Source organism: Etheostoma cragini, chromosome 5 (genome assembly GCF_013103735.1).
Source record: "Etheostoma cragini isolate CJK2018 chromosome 5, CSU_Ecrag_1.0, whole genome shotgun sequence".
NCBI lineage: Eukaryota > Metazoa > Chordata > Actinopteri > Perciformes > Percidae > Etheostoma > Etheostoma cragini.
The window spans coordinates 23708630-23727314 of record NC_048411.1 but is presented as its reverse complement, the minus strand read 5'-3'; the positions used below and the strand labels follow the sequence as shown (position 1 = coordinate 23727314).

Sequence of the window (18685 nt, the reverse complement as noted above, 5' to 3'; positions counted from 1 at the left end):
AACAAAGATTGGCTGACACCATGTGTTGTGTCACCAAATGATCCAATCAATATGCCATTCTTCTTCTAATTGTCCACACTGAGTAAAAGGCTGATTAACTGCACGTCCTTCACATAAATTACACATTGTTATTTATTATTGTAATTTGCCAATGTATATTTTTTTTCTTCATTTATTTAAGCAATCACATAATGTGTGTCTGTGTGTATGTATTTGGAGAGGCAAATGAAATTTAGCTATTCTATAGCAGTGAAATAAGGCATATAATTAGGGTAACCAGAGTACTAGATTTGCATTTATCCTATTTGGACTCGTAAAAGAGAGCGTTCCCCATCTTAAAATCTCAATTTTGAAACGCACTGCAGGTATATTTGTCTTCCAAGTGAAGTATAATAAATTGTGAATAAGAAGACATATACTTTTTTGTGTGCCTCGGTGGCTAAATTAAAAGGGATAAGGACCGAAGACGTTATCACTTTAATGATACACAGGTGTCACAGATTTTGAAAAACACTAAATCAATTTTTTTTATTTTTTTCATCACCTGATGTAAGGTATGAAACATACTTGAACGTCACGCATGATTTGATTTCTAAGTTGCCTACCAATACAGTTACTTTCACATCAGCACTGTCACATTCAGGTTACCTTCTATATCTTGTAGGAGGTTGCTAACAGGATGGCCTTAGACACCAGGAAGACTTCCTCCCTTTGGAAAGACAAGGCACTGGTGGAGATCAACATTGCTGTTCTATACAGCTTCCAGGTTTGTACATGTTCTTTAAAGGAAAACTGCATACACTATGTAATTGATTGAAAACATTTCATACTTGGTTGTAAAACTTTGATCTAGAATACTACATTTTCAAACGTTAATGTTATTACTACTATACTCTACTGTACTTACTATTACTACTGTACTTAACTATTGTAATTAATAAAGTGTGTGCAAACATGAACTCCTTGTTTGTGTACTCTGTTGTCAGTCATGCAAAGTGACCATAGTAGACCATCACTCGGCCACAGAGTCCTTCATGAAGCACATGGAGAATGAGTACCGGGTACGAGGTGGCTGTCCTGGAGACTGGGTGTGGATTGTGCCTCCCATGTCAGGGAGTATCACACCGGTTTTTCACCAAGAAATGCTCAATTACCGCCTCACTCCTTCCTTTGAGTACCAGGTGAGAGGGAGGTTTAAACAGTGGTGGGATGTAACTGAGAACATTTACTCCAGTACTGTACAAATTTGAGATACTTGTACTTGACTTCTTTTTTTCATGCCGCTTCCTACTTCTACTGATTCATTTCAGAGAGAAATATTGTACTTTGTACTCCACCTCATTACTCAGACAGCTTTAGTTACTGGTTACTTTAAAAATTAAGATTTTTGAACACAAAACACATGTAGTTTATATAAATACAATATTCTATCATAAATTAAACTATCCAGCAATACAACGACCTAGAGGACAGCGGACAAGATTAGACCATGAAACCAAAAGTGTTTAGATCATTTCCAGTTTCTAAAATGTGAGGAGTTTTCTGTATTGAGTACTTTTAATACTTTCAGTACATTGTCCTGATGATACTTACATACTTTTACTTAAGTGCTATTTTCTGCTTAAAGTGCTTTGTAGCTTGAGCTTTTCCCTCAAAACAGGGAAGTAACGTCTGCCCTGACATTAGCTTTAATAGTCCACAACAAAAATCATGGCATGTGTTATTGGCACCCCCACTATTATATATACCTCTACTACACACTTGTTAACTGATTATCTATTTAAAGGAAGTCATTAAGGTAAATTAAAGTTGGAAATCATTACCGGGTAGTACAAGGCATGTTAAAAAGGAAAGTGTGTACATCAAAATATTTATACCAAGTCACTCCTCAAATACAACGAATACCCCAGATGTTGTCTCAGTATCTCAAAATGAATTTTTACCTCATGCAATGACAACCGCTGAACTTGAATTTCTCGTCCCATATGCAATAGCCTGATCCCTGGAATACCCATGTGTGGAAAGGAATCAATGGGACGCCCACAAAGAAAAGGGCCATCGGATTTAAGAAGCTTGCCAAGTGAGTGTTTTGTCACACAGAAATATTAGAAGAAAACAATGCTTAGTTTTGTAAAATGTGGGATTTGTTTGTCTTATTATCTTCTTCCTGCATTTGTAGTGTCAAGGTTAAGTTTGCAGAATGAAATGTCACAGATAATTTACTGTCGGATGTGTAAAGACACAGGGAAAGGAAGCTGGTGTATTCAGCGGTGAAATTTATTCAATCAACCCCTCAGGGAGTAATCAAAGTTTTGTCAGTATTTTGTCTGTGAATGCATGCACTTGTGCACGCTTATGTTCTGCATTTAATAATATTGCCTTGAGGAGATGATAAGCTAGGTAATCACAATTGTCAGTCATCCCCTACCTTGACATATTCTGAAGTGAACCACACTACCCTTAATAACAAGTGTTTTATCAACATGTCAACATGAAGGAATCTTCTGGTCATGGCTGAGGATTAAATGTGGCAAACTGTTCGCTCGAATCAATGGTCTTTGGTTGATTTAATTGGTTTTCCTGTGTTTTTCTGTGCATCTCAGTCTGATAGTCCCTTTTTGCCTCTGCAGGGCTGTGAAGTTTTCAGCCAAGCTCATGGGCCAGGCCATGGCCAAGAGAGTGAAAGCCACCATACTGTTTGCCACAGAGACAGGCAAATCGCAAGATTATGCCAAAACTCTGTGTGAAATCTTCAAGCACGCTTTTGACGCAAAGGTACGCTTGCTCCTACCTTGCATCACCTTATCTGAAAGTTGGACACGAGTGTCATTGTGCCGATGTCTAATTGAAAAAAGCAGGATTTCAAAGACATCAGTCCAAGACCTCGCCCTCTGTCGCTTGGGGGCTGATGAAACCAAGCAGATGCCAGCTGAGTACAGGCGATGAGAGGGTAGAAGACGAAGAAAGTGTGTCTTTTGTCACATTTGTCTTCTTCTCTCATGCAGTAAAGTGCCGCGGGTCGGAGGCAAGATTTAACCACCGAAGCGTTGAGCAGTGCAGTAGACTAAGACAAGATCCTGAAGCACCCCTTGCTGTACAAATCTACTTAGAAAAATAGAGAAAAAAATGCTCAACATGCTGCTCTCAATCATACACTGCATGCTTTTGCTCCAGGTCATTTCTTATTTCCCAGTGTGATCAATCATACAAGAAGAGATTTGTGCATGCAAGTGTGTGGATGTGTCTCTGAGAGTGGATGTCTGTAGATGGATAGCAGGGTAGATGCAAGCGCCCGGGGCAAATCTACGTTGTCTTGGGGCTAAAGCCTGTTTCCTCTTCATACTTATGTGTGTGTGCGTGTGTGTGTGTGTGTTTGTCACAAGTGAGTCCAGTGGCAGACAAAGGCGTTCACGTTGAGTGTAATGCATCATGGATGCTTGTTATGTGGCAGCAGCATATTATCTTGTTAGAAGCGAGGAGCAAGTGGTCATTAAAACCTCCTCCTCTGCCAACGGCTGTGTGTTCAGCCTTAATTTACATGCTCAAGTCATCTGTGGTGTGGAGTGCGTGTCTCCAAGAGCAGGATTAAGACTACAGCATGTAAGAGAAGGCTAAGATTCACTCTTCAAAATGTTCTTTTTTGTGATCCTTGCAGGTCATGTCAATGGATGAATATGATATGGTGGACCTGGAGCATGAGACGCTGGTGTTAGTGGTGACCAGCACGTTCGGCAATGGTGATCCACCGGAAAATGGAGAGGTACGTTATATATCAACAACTGCAGTTACTTAAGCGCAAGGCAGATGCACAGATTACTAACAGCCCTTATTTTGTTACTTTAGAAATTTGGAATTGCCTTAATGGAGATGCGCCACCCAACATCCAACACAGAAGATAGAAAGTGAGTTTAACACGTCAACCTGCTTGTCTTTGTGTTTGTGCATGTCAGTTATCATCTTTTTCCTTGAGTTTTTTTGTATCCTTGCATCTCATTTCTCTGCTTCTGCCCCCTGTTCAGGAGCTACAAGGTCCGTTTTAACAGCGTGTCCTCCTACTCTGACACTCGCAAGTCCTCCAGCGACGAACCCGAAGCCAAGATTAACTTTGAGAGCACCGGAGCTCTTGCCAATGTCAGGTGAACAAAACAAAACCAGAGAAAATCCGTCGTAAACATTCTGAAGAAAATACTTGAATGAATGATATCCTGCACCGAGTTCAGAGTTGTTTATTATCTCTGGTGGGGTAATTTTATTTGCAGTTGGAGGTACAAAAAAACAACACCACAATAAACAAGGCATAAGACATCTCAGCAGAACACAACACAACAACAGATTCATTAAGAGCAATTTCATCACTTGTAAGAATACGATCCCTTGAGGTTATCTGGAAAAGTGATTTCCTAAAGTGTCTGCGAAGGCCCGAGTGACACTAATAAAAGTGCAAAGCAGTAAGAAAAACTGTGTTTTATTGCAGGTTAAAAGATGTCAACATTTATTTGAAAATAGACTAACACATTTTATTGCAGTGGACAATTTGCTGACCTGTTCAAGAAGAGGAGACTAAATCAACTACTAAAATGTTTCCCAAAGTTGAAGTGAGTGAACTGCAGTGCAGGGTGATGGCCTTTCTGCTTTAGATTCTCTATCGCCTTCTAACCAAAAGCACACAGTTGGTGATGTTTGAAAAAGCAAGCTTCTCATGTGGAACAGGTGGCAGTGCTTTACAAATGTATGTTTCTGTTGTACTTTTTTAAGACCTTTCTTTTTTAACTGCCTCTTCATGTCTGTCTGTTTTCGTGCACAATCTGTCTATGCGCCCGCGCGCGCGTGTGTGTGTGTGTGTGTGTCTCTGTTTAGGTTCTCAGTGTTTGGCCTTGGCTCCAGGGCCTACCCACACTTCTGCGCCTTTGCCCACGCTGTGGACACGCTGTTTGAAGAGCTGGGAGGGGAGCGCATCCTACGCATGGGGGAAGGAGATGAGCTGTGTGGCCAGGAGGAGTCATTCAGAACCTGGGCCAAAAAGGTTTTTAAGGTCTGTTATTTTTTTGATTTGTTTATTTGATTTGGAAAATGCACATAAATCAACATTTTATGTAAGTGCGCCAGTGTTAGCCAGTCGGTTAATTTAAAATTTTCTTGGGCATTTTGGGATTGTTTTAGTTAATCTTGTCAGTCAAAATGGAGGGGTGCGCTTGGAATGGCCATACCATGTCCACCCAATTTATCTATACAACCACAACAGCATGATATAAATCACAAACCCTCTCACCCCTTCAAAACCAGTGGTGGAGGACGTTCTCAGATCATTCACTTAAGTAAAAGTCGCAAAACCACAGTGTAGAAAACACGAACAAGAAAAGATCCTGTATTTGGAAAAAACACTTAAGTAAAAGTACAAATGTATTAGCATTAAAATGTACTTAAAGTAAATGAAGTAAAAGTATGCATTGCGTAATGTAGCTAATTACTATATAATTGCCGATTATAATTTACATAAATGTTCATTAATGCTGCAGCTTTTAAATGTGGGAGTAAAAAGTACAATATATTTATTAGACTAATAGTGTAATGGAACAATAGAGTAACCAAAAAATTGAATAGTTTATATATATGATTACCTCACAGTTGTACTTTATTACAGTACATGAGTGACTTTACTTAATACAACCCTAAAAGTTAAGGTAGCCATGAAGGTGTCAACGTGACCTTGCTGGTGGAGGCTTTGCTGCTTAGAGTGCAAGAGATCATTTTCCAAATCCTTTGTTATTCCTGTGTTGGTTTGAAGGGGCGTTTTTGAATAATGGTCGTGATCTTTCCAATGGTCGTGTTGTTACATGTGAAGGCGGCCTGTGACGTGTTCTGTGTTGGCGATGATGTGAACATCGAGAAGGCCAACAACTCCTTGATCAGCAACGACCGCAGCTGGAAGAAGAACAAGTTCCGTCTGACGTACACAGCCGAGGCCCCGGCCCTCACAGAAGGTAAATAATGAGTGATGAGTGAAATGTTGATGGCGTCTTGATGTTAAAAGGGAAAATAAGTGCTCAAAAGCACTACAGCATAGTGGCCATAGTGCATCTGCGGAGGGGTGGTAAGGTCATTGATCGATAGCTGAGATTTTTGGCTCTTTTAAGGAACGAAAAATGATAATGCTTGGACATTTCAAAACCTTGAGTTCTAGTGTCCAAAATATTGGAACAGGTCTGAAATAGACCAGTGGCTATGTTACCTAATTTGCTTAAATTAATAAGGTAAATTATAGCATTTTATGTGAGATATAGAATTCAGTTTTGATGCAGCATACAAAACTATTAAAGATGGTAGAGAAGAATATAGTAAGATGTGGAGCACAAATAATCAAGTAGACATGAGGCAGCCCTCATTGCTGCTCTGGACTTTGGGCCCTTTTAATGTATGCATTGTAAACTACACATGTTGCCAGTTTATTAGGTACACCTCGCTTAAACCAATACATTCCTGCAATGAATCCTCCCTTCCTGAAGGTTGTAATGTTTAGTTTTGGGTTTAAACTGTTTCATAGAGGTGTTGATTTAACTTCATGATAATTTTGAAGGTTGCATTTTGTGGTGCTTTTTGATCTGAATTGCATCATACAGAGAGACCCTTTATCTAACCTACACTCAATGATATATACAGTATGGGGGGGGGGGGCGACCAAGACAAAGAAACACGTGTAACATGCTCAAACAAGCATATTTCCTAAAATGAAAAAATATACAGTATGCTTTAGACCAGTCACTAAATGAAGTAAATATATGTGATGTAATTTTGTTTCTTTCTGCCAATAGCTCTTTACAGTATCCACAAGAAGAAAGTGTATGGAGCAAAGATTTTAGAATCTCAAAACTTGCAAAGTCCCAAATCCAAGTAAGTATATATTGACACATGTGAGCAACTTGTTAAATAATGTTTACCTTTTCTACTGCACTCTTATGTTTTGGTGTGTGAAAGGGGTGCAGAGTTGTTCCCTAAACCTCTGATCTCTTTTACAGTCGCTCCACCATATTTGTGCGGCTCCACACAAACAACCACGACAGGCTGAGCTACCAGCCCGGCGACCATCTGGGCATCTTCCCTGGCAATCACGAGGACCTGGTGACGGCTCTCATAGATAAACTGGAGGATGCTCCACCTGTCAATCAAATTGTAAAAGTGGAGTTCCTTGAGGAGAGGACCACTGCCCTAGGTGGGTGATGCTATTAGCAACGTCACACTTCTTTACCAACATCGTAGGCTTGCGACCAGGATTGTTGCAGTGTGGCTTCTGGGCATGATGTCAAAATCAAAACATGAATAAGAAACGTGTAGTATAGGCAATAGAAAACGTAAAGTCACACGTAAGCGAGGTATCCATGCCAAGATATGTGTCAGTGAAGCTGCATATTATTATTAACAGGTTTAAAAACACTAGGTGCCATCAGTATGAGTTTCACTGCGACTGTGAAGCAAGGTGTTCTTAAACACAGTATTTCAGCTCAATCAATCTTTACCTTGACACATAAAACCGTTCTTGGTGATGAAATGTTTTCTCCTGTCACACCAGAATAGATTGTCTGCATGGATAATGTGTCCTAAGACTCTTCTGAATTTAGCAAAACTGCTCTGCAACTGTTTTTAAGAGTAACGTTTTAATTCAACCCTAAATCTAAAATGTAATAAGCATTTATAAGCTTTTTATGGCCCAAATAAATAGTTTGTAATAAACTGTAATAAGCAAATATGAGGATGTTTTTACTTGTTTATTAACAATTGTAAGTTATCATAGAAAGCATCTGAAATGTGTGTATTAACAGGTAATGAATTCTTGATAAGACAGTATAACATAGGCTTAACCATACGTATATAGGCTACCGTGTGACGTGATTACACATGAACAGATCTACACTACCTACAGCCTTGCCTGTGGGTTGTCCGGTGCTAGCTTTTTCACAGTAAACAGTTGCCTGTATGTGGTTGGTGCAGGCCGGAAAAAAACAAAACAAAAAGCTAGAAGAAGCTAAAACACTTTGTAGAGTTTAGTGTAACTTCAGAGTTGGGTGATAATTATCTGTGGGTTCATCACCACAAGCGTTTTCATGTTACACATTTGATTTACTGAAATATAAAATCTGAATGAATGCAGCTTTAACCTGCTCCCTTTCTACAGGTGTAATCAGTAACTGGACAAATGAGACTCGTATCCCTCCCTGCACCATCAACCAGGCCTTCCAGTACTTCCTGGACATCACAACCCCACCGAGCCCTGTGCTGCTGCAGCAGTTTGCTGCTCTGGCAACCAATGACAAACAGAAAAAGAAACTAGAGATCCTCAGTAAGGTAAATTCACTCTTGGCATAAGCATTATTAACATTGACCTTTACAATTATTAAACTGCACTGAGCGCTAAGCTTGGTTGGTGACCAGAGACACACAGGGGATTTGAGATGTATGTGCGTAGGCTTCATCCAAAAATAGGCTCTCTATTTTTTCTATAGAGCCAAACCTATGCAGCTATTTTTTCACTTTTGATTAGAACATTTATCAAAGCACAGTTCTCTGAAAAAATTCACCATGTGTTTTCAGCACAACAATAACCAACACATTCATCACGTTTGTCATCAAAAAGGAGGGAGATCGTTTTTTGTGTCTGAAAGCCAATTTGATGCACTTTGCACTGACGGAAATATGTACAGCAGGAATGAGCTGGCGCCAAATTAAAGCCGTTGATCGTTCCAACCCAGAGCCATCCCCCCCTCGCACTGCCTCCCACAATTCACTCTCCGTTTTTGTCAATGTGTGGAAAAGGCTGGCTGAGGCCAAGCAGTGACTCATTCTGTATGCTCATACATCGAATCATTGTCACCAAAGCAAGAAAAGAAGGAAGGCATCTGAATTCAGAAAAAGACACAGTACAGTAGAATCAGTACTGCAGATCATTTTTATTTTTACATGCCCTAAATTTCAAGACTAGTTGCAACTAAAGCCGGGGTTTTCAGACTTTTGTAATTATCTTTCCAGCTTTTTCAGGACCAAAAGTACTTTCGCTGTTAGAATTCTGCTAACACACATTGGTTCAAACAGTGCTTCAGACACAGATCCCACTGGGCTTCTTAATATGCACTGTGTTGCTTATTAACAGCTTGAGAACAACTTAAAAGTTTGGAACATATCAACCCTTGTGGCAGTGCTCCAAATTCATCACTTCCAAATGTTGATGACAAACCAAAAAAACAGCAGTTAATGGAGAACAGCTCTACATGTGGGTCCCTCATTTCAGCCGAATGTCCGTTACCTGTGGGCTTCCTTTGTGTTGGCGTTTTAAACTCTGGTGGATTTATGAGGACTAGTATGGTTAACTGCTCCTCAGATCTCTGCAGGGTAAATCCAGGCAGCTAGTTAGACTATCTGTCCAATCTGAGCTTTCTGTTTCACGACTAAAATAATCTTTCAACGTACACATGTTCCATCAAAACAAGTCCCTTTCCGAGGCTATTTTGCAGAGCCCATTGCTCCGTGGGGCGCCTAGTGCTGCTGAAGACGATTATGATTGGTTTAAAGAAATGCCAATAAACCAGAGCACCTCTTTCTCCTATACAAATAAAGCTGCCTATACCAGAATGCTGTATGTTACTTTGCTGTCTTTATTAGGAAAACAATTCAACAGTTTACCTAAAATATAATACATATTTTATTTCACCTTGTCTTTCTCTGTGACATCCCAGGGCTTGCAGGAGTATGAGGAGTGGAAGTGGTACAATAATCCCACACTGGTGGAGGTGCTAGAGGAGTTCCCCTCCATCCAAATGTCCTCCACTCTGCTGCTCACTCAGCTGCCCCTGTTGCAGCCTCGCTACTACTCTATCAGCTCCTCTCCAGACCTGTACCCAGGAGAGGTCCACCTCACTGTCGCTGTGGTCTCTTACCGTACCAGAGGTTAGGACCTGCTACTCATTTGGCGCTCTCTGAGCATTGGCTAATGTCTGTCCAAGGTTTTAAGGCTGTGTGGGTTTAGCTGCAGGTGGTTTGTTATTTTCTGCTGACTGCAGGGATGAAGTTTAATGCTCCCATTAGGCTTTTGAGGGTCTGAAATTGGTCTCTCTTTTTCACTGGCATTTTGTAAGGCCACTTTCTTGACATTTCAGTAAAAATCGCAATATAAAAAAACTCTACCATACCCTGTGGTTTCTAGTAGACTGTATTAAGCAGCAAGTTATTACTTAAAATGTACTGCTGAGTGCATGTATACTATATATATTTGTGCCTCAGTTCAGTTTATGCCATGGATGAAAGGCACTGTGCTGTGGCTCTTTCGAGGTTGCAATTGAAAAGTCAAATGACTCAGCTTCTCTGAGAACCCTCCGATGGCTCCAAAAAAATTGATTGGAAGTTATCTTGGAAACCAGACCAAGACTGTAATTACAAGGAATATAGCTTTCGAAACACCTAAGGAAGATTCTAAATCTGCAAACCGATTTTATTTGGAGATATGGACCCACAAATGAGAGAAAACACTGCAGGTATACCAGTCTGTCTGACAGTACATAAAATGCATTAGCCAGTCAGGTTTAGATTCTAGAGTTTAGTGTTAGTGCATACTACATCACAAGGCTCTTATATTTCCACCTATGCAATTAGCATCTACACACTGTGTTGATACTCTCAGCCTGTCAAGTTGGCAGCAACCATTACCAGATGCTGATGCTACTATTTTCTCTCGCACGTGTAATGTTTACTTGTGCAAACATATTAGCATGATTGTAAAGGCAACGGTTAAATTACTGTAATTTCCCTTTTGAGAGAGCGAGTGAGAAATGGCCCTAGTCTCGGAAGCCGTGTTAAAAGGGCCACTCTTCTTGTGTTGTGGAGGTGAAAAGTGAAGAGAAAAATAGATAATGTGCTTCCTTAGTAATGATCATTCCTTTCAGATGGAGCGGGAACTGTCCACCATGGAGTTTGTTCGTCGTGGCTCAACAGGATAGAGATGGGAGAGATGGTGCCATGTTTTGTCCGAGGGTAAATTTCACAATGTTTAAATTAGGAATTTAGTAGAATGTCAAATGAATCAGTATTGTGTCATGTTAAAAGAAAGATTTGACATTTTGGGGAACGAAACCAACCTGCCTTCTTTCCAAAAGATTGATACCACTCTCATGTCTGCATGCTAGATATCAAGCAGTTAGCTTAGCATAAAGACAGGAAATAGGGAAACAGCTAGCCTTGTGCCGTCCAAAGGAAACATCTGCCCACCAGCACCTCTAAATCTCACTAATTAACATGTTGAATCTGAAACAAAAACGCAAGTTCAAAAATGTAAAATCTCCATTTTACCAGGGGTTATGTGCCAGACTATTACTAGGTTGGGACCAGTAACTTCCTGGAGTATCCGCTGGTTGCGTACCAAGAAATGTCCCCACATTAGATGATTGTGATTGGTTTAAATAAAAATACAAAGAGACAAGATTGTTTTTTACCCTTATACCAGTCATGCAGCCAGACCATACTGCACTGAAACAAAGAGCTGTGGAGATTGGTCTGGCAGAGCAAGACTACTGTTCGACAGAACCCGAGTAGCTGTTTGCAGTCTTTAGTTGTCTCATTCCGCATACTTTTGTCAGTATACTGCTAACGTGCACTGCAGACTTACTTCCCAAAAGGAACGCTTAAGCTAAAACACTATTAACACTATTAAAATGACCTTTGTCGATCAAAAAAACAGACAGATTCAGCAACTGTGTGGCCTGTTTCTAGCTTAAAATGTTTTCAGAAACACATTTTGGTGAACCATTTTTGTAAAATTCAAGATCGAATTCCAAACAAGTTGCCATCTGGCCGCCAACAAGCTCGGTTGTGAAATCCAGGAGAAGCGTCGACGTCCCTGGTCCCTCCCCTTTCGGCTTTGTAGTCAAGATGGCAAAGTTTTTTTTTTTTTAGGGGGTCATCCGGGTACTTTCAGTGCACTAACTTTTTTGCAGTGGCGCCTGTGTTACGCATAGCAAGAATAGTAGCACACTAACTCTTGGCAAGAAAGCAAATAAGCTTAATTTCTAAAACTATTGTCATAAGTAAATTTCACAAGCTTTGTGATCATTGATATACATATATTTTTTTTGTCTATTTAATTACTTTAGCGCACCATCGTTCCATCTTCCCAAAGACAACCAAGCACCTTGTATTTTGGTGGGACCAGGAACAGGAATTGCCCCATTCAGAAGCTTCTGGCAACAAAGACTACATGACGGTAGTTTTTTTTCCCTCCTTCCTTTAATGCAGGGCTTCTCAACCTGGGGGTTAGGACACCTAATAGGGTCGCAAGATCATTTCTTGGGGTCGTCAAATAGTTGAAAAAAAAAATGAAATAACATATTCTAGACTGGGGAATTGTTTTTACATTACTGTGTAAGTTTGGTTCATTTCATATGTTATATTCAGAGCTTTATTTGTAAATCAGGAGGACCTGTAACACAGAAAGGAGTCTGATGGTCGGGTCATGAGGAGGGAAAAATTCCCAAACGCATTTTAGATGTCCATAGAGCCTGGAGCACTTGGACAAGGTTGGGGGTTAGCTGCTAAAACTAAACTTATCATTAAAGCAATTGAAGTAAAAGTCCTTAAAGCAAATCCTTTGTGGATTAATCAGAGCATTATTTTAAAAATCACTCAAAATCAGCAAGGGAGAAGCGTGTAGAAAAGGCTGTTTTAATGGTTTGCAGCTCTCTTTCTCTCACTGTCGAGGGGGTCACAAACACCAGCCTCATTGTTCTGGGGTTCGTAACTCGAAAAGGTCGAGAACCCCTGCCTTGGAAATCCATTTATTTCTACCTTTTGTATAAAGCTCTAGCAGTGGATTCTTCTGCAGATGTAATCTCTGAAATTTGATGGCTTAATAATTAGAATATCCAGGATAAGCTGAAACATTTACTCTTCATGTTAAAATGCTTTTTTACATACCTGTCATTTAGCTGACGCTTTTTTCACACACATATTGGTTGATGGATCGTAGTGGGAATACACACCCAGATCTCCCACACCAAAGGCATGTGTCATATCCACTGTGCAATCCCCACCACAATGCTGTCTTATGCACCTTTAAGAAAACTATATTATTCCCTGAAAAGTAATAATGGAATTCAGATCAAATCACTGTTAGAGATTTAGATAATACACAAAACAGAAGACTAACTTCTACGACACCATTCAGAGCAACATAGTAACTCTGCCCGTCACCTTTTAGGAATTAAGTCGTGTCCCATGATCCTGGTGTTTGGTTGTCGGCAGTCTGAGATGGACCACATCTACAAGGAGGAGACCATCCAGGCCAAGAACAAAGAAGCGTTTAAGGAGCTCTACACGGCATATTCCAGAGAACCCGGCAAACCAAAGGTACAAGCGCTAAACTCTCCATAGCTGTGGATGAGTTTGCCTATAACAACTCATTGGACTGCTGTGTGGGTTTGAAATGCAATCACAGAGTAGAGAATAAAGCAGCTGTGGGTGTACTCTGAAGTAAGCTCACTCCAATTGACATGATGTGTTTTCATTTGATAATTTTCTACAGTTGTTTTTCAGGTAAAAAAAATGTGCATGTGTTTTGTTTTACAGTCTTCTTGTTCTGAATAATTCTTGCTTTGTTTACTGTTCTGTTATTTGTTGCAATGATGTTCAATAGCTGAGTTTAAAAAGAGTGAAGTATACAGAATGTAGAGAATCTTCTGATTGTTTTACATTGTTTTTCTTTCCTAATTTTTTCCCACTGGACTTCTTCATGCACACTCATCATTCGTTCTCTGCCTCTCTGTCAGAAATATGTACAGGATGTACTGCGCGAGCAGCTGTCAGAGACGGTGTACCAGTGCCTGAGGGAGGAAGGAGGACACATCTATGTGTGCGGGGATGTTACAATGGCTGGGGATGTTCTCAAGACTGTCCAGCAAATCATCAAGCAGCAGGCCAACATGAGCCTGGAGGACGCTGGCTTTTTCATCAGCAAGCTGCGGGTAAGAGAGAGGGCAACATCGTAGTCCATGATGTTCAGTATGAAACCCCATTGAACACCTTGGAAGTGATGGTAGTGTCAGGATCACAAGTTGAGCTGTGAAAATAGTGAATATTAAGTGCTCTCCATTGTTGCAGATGTGCACTTAACAGGGCAGCTTTTCCACATGAATGTAAATAACATTTACACACAGTGTGGACTGAGCATAGAATAACTGAAAAACAAAAGTTGTGTTGAGTCATTATGCCCTGTAAAAATGAAGGTTGAAACAACACCCCCACTGGCTTATTTTAATTTGTGAAGTCAAGGGTAAAAAGATTATAAAAAGAAGAATGGCATGAGTTACAAACCCACTATTAACACACTTACCTTTGTAGAATGCAAATGGACTAAAGAGTTTTTTTGCAGTACTGTTCAGTGAATTTATCAAATGCAATGATTGCAGGCATGTAAACACAGTTGGGCTGCATTTGGTCATCTACCAGTGTTTAATCACAATGCACAGTCTAATCATTTTAGAGTGTAAGAGTAGATAAAAGACCAATACAAACCAAAGAATTTACCTCAAACGGAAAGCTCCAAAGTCATTCACTGTTAAACGATAAGCAAAACAATCTCCATCTTACGTTTTCTTCCCCTTCTCTCGCTACTTCCACTATCCCACCGTATCCAGGATGAGAATCGCTACCATGAGGACATCTTTGGTGTCACCCTACGCACCTATGAGGTCACCAACCGGCTTCGTTCAGAGTCCATAGCCTACATTGAGGAGAGCAAAAAGGACTCAGATGAGTAAGTGGTTTGGACCTTTAATTTCCAGCATTTTCCATTGTCCATTTGCCAATATGGATGTGCTTAGTAAATTTCATGGCAATATTCTTAGTGTGAGATATCCTGTGTGCAATATTGACATTTAGGCTTTCGCAAAGCACAAAAGACAACAGCAGTTAATGTTGATTGATGATTGATTGGTATTAAAGTATTGATTGGTATTAAAGTAAAGTTCAGGGGGTCACCAGAAACAGTAGGACAAATCCTCTGAGTCATAAATATTGGCATCAATTTGTGTCAATACATTTTTAAATGAATCTATTAGGTCATGAGATGCATTGCCGGGAAGTGTTGGTCAAGGGACCAAGATTATTTTTTGGGGCATTTTAGGCCTTTTCTATCCACAGGACAGATGAAGACTTGAAAGGGTCCAACCCGTAGCCGCTGTGTTGCTGTATCAAGGAGTAAACCTCTACATATGTGCTCCTGCTCTAACAACTCAGCTAACCCAGCCACCAGGAACCATTTTCATTGGATGGTGGTGCTACCAATGTTGTGGTTTTGTGGCTGTGCTTTCTGCATTTTTTCAAGTATATTTAATTATTGTTTCTCTCACAGTGTGAAAGTATTACTTGATTTATGGAAACAATTTTGCATAATACCAGTACCTAAAATGGAAACCGTTGAAGTTATAAATGATCTATGTGGAGCATTATCTTGACCCCTGCCAATTTGCGTATTAGAAAAGGGAGAGGGGCAGAGGACACTATTGTCTTGAAACTGCACAGTGTCTACGCTTACCTTGATGCAAGGGGACGGTGTGTTAGAATTCTAGGATTTTAGCTCAATTTGTTAAGCTGAACTCTAACGTTAATTGAGACACGATCATGACAAAAAAGTTGTTAAATTTGCTGACGACTTAGTGCTTATTGGGTTAATTGAAAATTATGACTATTAAAATGAGAGCTTTTGTTGATAATTGCGACACTCATTTACAAGAAATCAATGTTAAGAAATATAGAGAATTAGTAATTAATGACAGCTGAGACAGCGGAAATCAAACATTCAGTAGTAGAAAGGATGAGCACATACAAGTATTTGGGCGTTGATTTTAATAACAGGCTAACTTGGTCTAATCATGTTGATTTATTGATGGAACAATTAAGTCCACGTGTATCTTGGATGACGAATAAGGTGAATACGGATGTGTTGAAAATGTTTTACATGTATTTCATTACTTTGTGGTAATGTCTGAAGTTCTACCATAGACTGTGCAACATTTTCTGTGGACAAAATGCCTATGTTATCTTGTTTCAAGCCATTCTAGTATGGTATAGAAAGCTTGCAGGAAGACTCTCATTAATATTCAACAAGCTAAGCTGTTTGAATCTGATTGCCACACAACAGCTTGCCAATGAAAGCCTGGCTGTCAGTGACCTTAGCCCAGCGCAAATGGCAACACAGCTCATGAATAATAATGAGCTCAGGCAACATGACGTCAGACTGACCAGCTTTTGTAATTGGCCTGATTTCTTCGCTTAATTCTGTGTACCAAACATATTTCAAAAAATGCAAGTAAAAACGGTTTTGTTTGAAAGGGAACCTTTAATGTCAGTGATATCATGAAGTGTTTGGAGTTACCATGTGGTGGGATGGAGTGGGAATGCTGGGGCAACCAAATTTACTAAATGAAACCAGAAATGAACCCACATTTATGTATTGCTTTCTTTATTCAAATGTATTTTCATTCCCTCCTTAAGCGTTTCGTTGTCTGTTTTTGTTAGAGAGCATGGTTGTGTCTAGTGTTTACGCACAAAGCCATGATCCCTCATTCGACTTATCTGCAACACCGCTGAACTGCTTAAGATCTGTGATGTGGTTTTTTATTTTTTCGGTATTCGGTATTCTTCTTCGCCACTCAAATTTGCCAGCTGGTTAGTTTATATCACGTACAGTTTTTGGCACAACTCTTTTAGATTCATCTCAGCAGTGAGATTACTAGAGCAGCTCTATTGCCACGAGACGTTTGTATATATAGTCCAACTCCAATCTCCAACCTGTAGTTGTTGGCAACGCCGATGTGTTATCACCCTTCGTTTCAGATGAAAACAGAGTGGGTAACCATAGAAACCCGTGGAGAAGGGCCTTTAAACTAACAGGATTACAGTGAAAGCGAGTGGGTCTGTTCCATTTCTGTTTTTGTTTCTATCGTCATTTGTGCTCATTCAAGATTAGATACTTCATACACCCTTGCCATGAGAGCAAAACAAGAGCCCTACATATCCACTATGGCTCATTAAGCACCAACATAATGCATCACAGACGATGGCTCCTGTGTGGATTGTCACTTGAATTTCACATTTGGCCATCAAAGCCCCTGTTCGCTGGATGAGTAATGACTGTAACATCTCTATTTCCATGTCTCTTTTGCTCTCTCGGTCTGTCTTTCTGTCTCTCCTTCTGTCTTCTGTCTCAGGGTTTTCTGCTCATAGGTCCTTGGATTGGGGACTTTCTGACAACAACCAGTCTGGAGGACACAGCAAAGCTGGTTATAAAATACTGTGCCACATTTTGTACTGTTAAAAAAAGGGTTTCTTTCTTCTTTTTTTATACCACTTTAATGTTTCTGTTGGGCTCTGCGATTTTGTCTGTAGCAAATTGGAAATGTTCTGTTCTCTGAGAATCTGTTTTGCTTGTTGATGATACTTCCAAAAAATTATAAATTGTTCATTTTGATTTATAATGTGTGCACCTAGTGTAATGACCTGCCTCATTGTGAATGCATGACCAAGACAAGAATATAGATGAGAATATACTCAAGACATATAATATACTCTGTGTTATTGTTAGTTAAAAAGCTTTTATTGAGATTTTATATTTACGAGGAAAAGTGGGGCATTGACGACAAACTCATAGACATTTCTGAAATATGAATTAAGTCGAGTTTAGGTTTCAGAAAAGAATCAGGGCTAGTCAAATCTATTTTGGCTATTTGTTGTTGTTGTTTTTTTAAAATCAAAGTTCAAGGGGGAGAGATAATTGAAAGATGTACAGGCATGCAGATTTTCTGTGTGCAAATGTGTTGACAGATCACCCTGAATTATGAAAACAGCAATTCTGTCACTGCCTAAACTAACCTATTATCTCACTCTTCACTGGCAGTCCATCAGAATGCATCAGCCTCTGTTCCAGCTCTCTTTTAAGTGGCCTGTCCATTCTCTCCCTAGCATCGTAATGTGTGTCCCAGCTGGTGCTTTCCCAACCTTATAGTGGCTGCATGGGAATGAGCGGGGCAGCCATTAAGCAAGAAGTTTTAATCTGAGTGACATGTTTGACATATTTGACTAAAATCAATGACTAATAAAAATATCATTAAACATCTTGTAGGGCTCTCAGATTTTAAGTATTGATGTGTTGACTATAATAAAGGAAAACTCATGTCAAATCACATAATCATGGTGGAAGGACATTGTTTTGAAACATGATTTATAGAATTGTAGATGATTATTTAATAATTAAAGCTGTAGTTTATTCTGTAGTTTATAAGGTTTTTTGGGGGAAATATGCTTTATTTTCTTTCTTGGTTATTGGTTTTACGGGAGGCTATGTGCCAGACTTTTCCTTGACTGGAAGCAGGAAGTCATCACTCCCGCAAAAAATGATCCATTTTTCTTATTGAGTTTAGGATGTGCTTGTGGGAATATTTGGTTATTTTACGATTTAGCCAAGCTTACTTTTTCTCAGTTTCCAGTCTTTATGCTAAGCTAAGGCCTTTGGCTGTAGCGTCATGTTTACCATACAAACATAATAGCGGTATTGATTTTCTCTTACTTTACTCTGTCAAACTATTCCTTTAGAAATTGTATATCTCTGTTACAAAACATCGTTAAGTAAAGCTAAAAAATATTTTTTTTACTATGT

At 39.7% G+C, this 18685-nt stretch overlaps 1 protein-coding gene across 1 annotated transcript in view; it reads left to right on the top strand.

Annotated features, from left to right (window-relative positions):
• Positions 1–17828, top strand: part of nos1 (nitric oxide synthase 1 (neuronal)) — a 35621-nt gene extending 17793 nt beyond the window's left edge. The window contains exons 10-28 of the mRNA XM_034872146.1: positions 665–766; positions 987–1181; positions 1995–2080; positions 2631–2775; positions 3656–3760; positions 3844–3902; positions 4020–4136; positions 4858–5032; positions 5843–5981; positions 6810–6888; positions 7014–7207; positions 8168–8337; positions 9723–9933; positions 10926–11013; positions 12129–12238; positions 13232–13380; positions 13800–13994; positions 14667–14785; positions 17241–17828. Coding sequence (XP_034728037.1) covers positions 665–766; positions 987–1181; positions 1995–2080; positions 2631–2775; positions 3656–3760; positions 3844–3902; positions 4020–4136; positions 4858–5032; positions 5843–5981; positions 6810–6888; positions 7014–7207; positions 8168–8337; positions 9723–9933; positions 10926–11013; positions 12129–12238; positions 13232–13380; positions 13800–13994; positions 14667–14785; positions 17241–17256 — 2454 coding nt within the window. The 3' untranslated portion in view covers positions 17257–17828. The remainder of the gene's footprint in view (positions 1–664; positions 767–986; positions 1182–1994; positions 2081–2630; positions 2776–3655; positions 3761–3843; positions 3903–4019; positions 4137–4857; positions 5033–5842; positions 5982–6809; positions 6889–7013; positions 7208–8167; positions 8338–9722; positions 9934–10925; positions 11014–12128; positions 12239–13231; positions 13381–13799; positions 13995–14666; positions 14786–17240) is intronic.
• Positions 17829–18685: the final 857 nt, after the last annotated feature.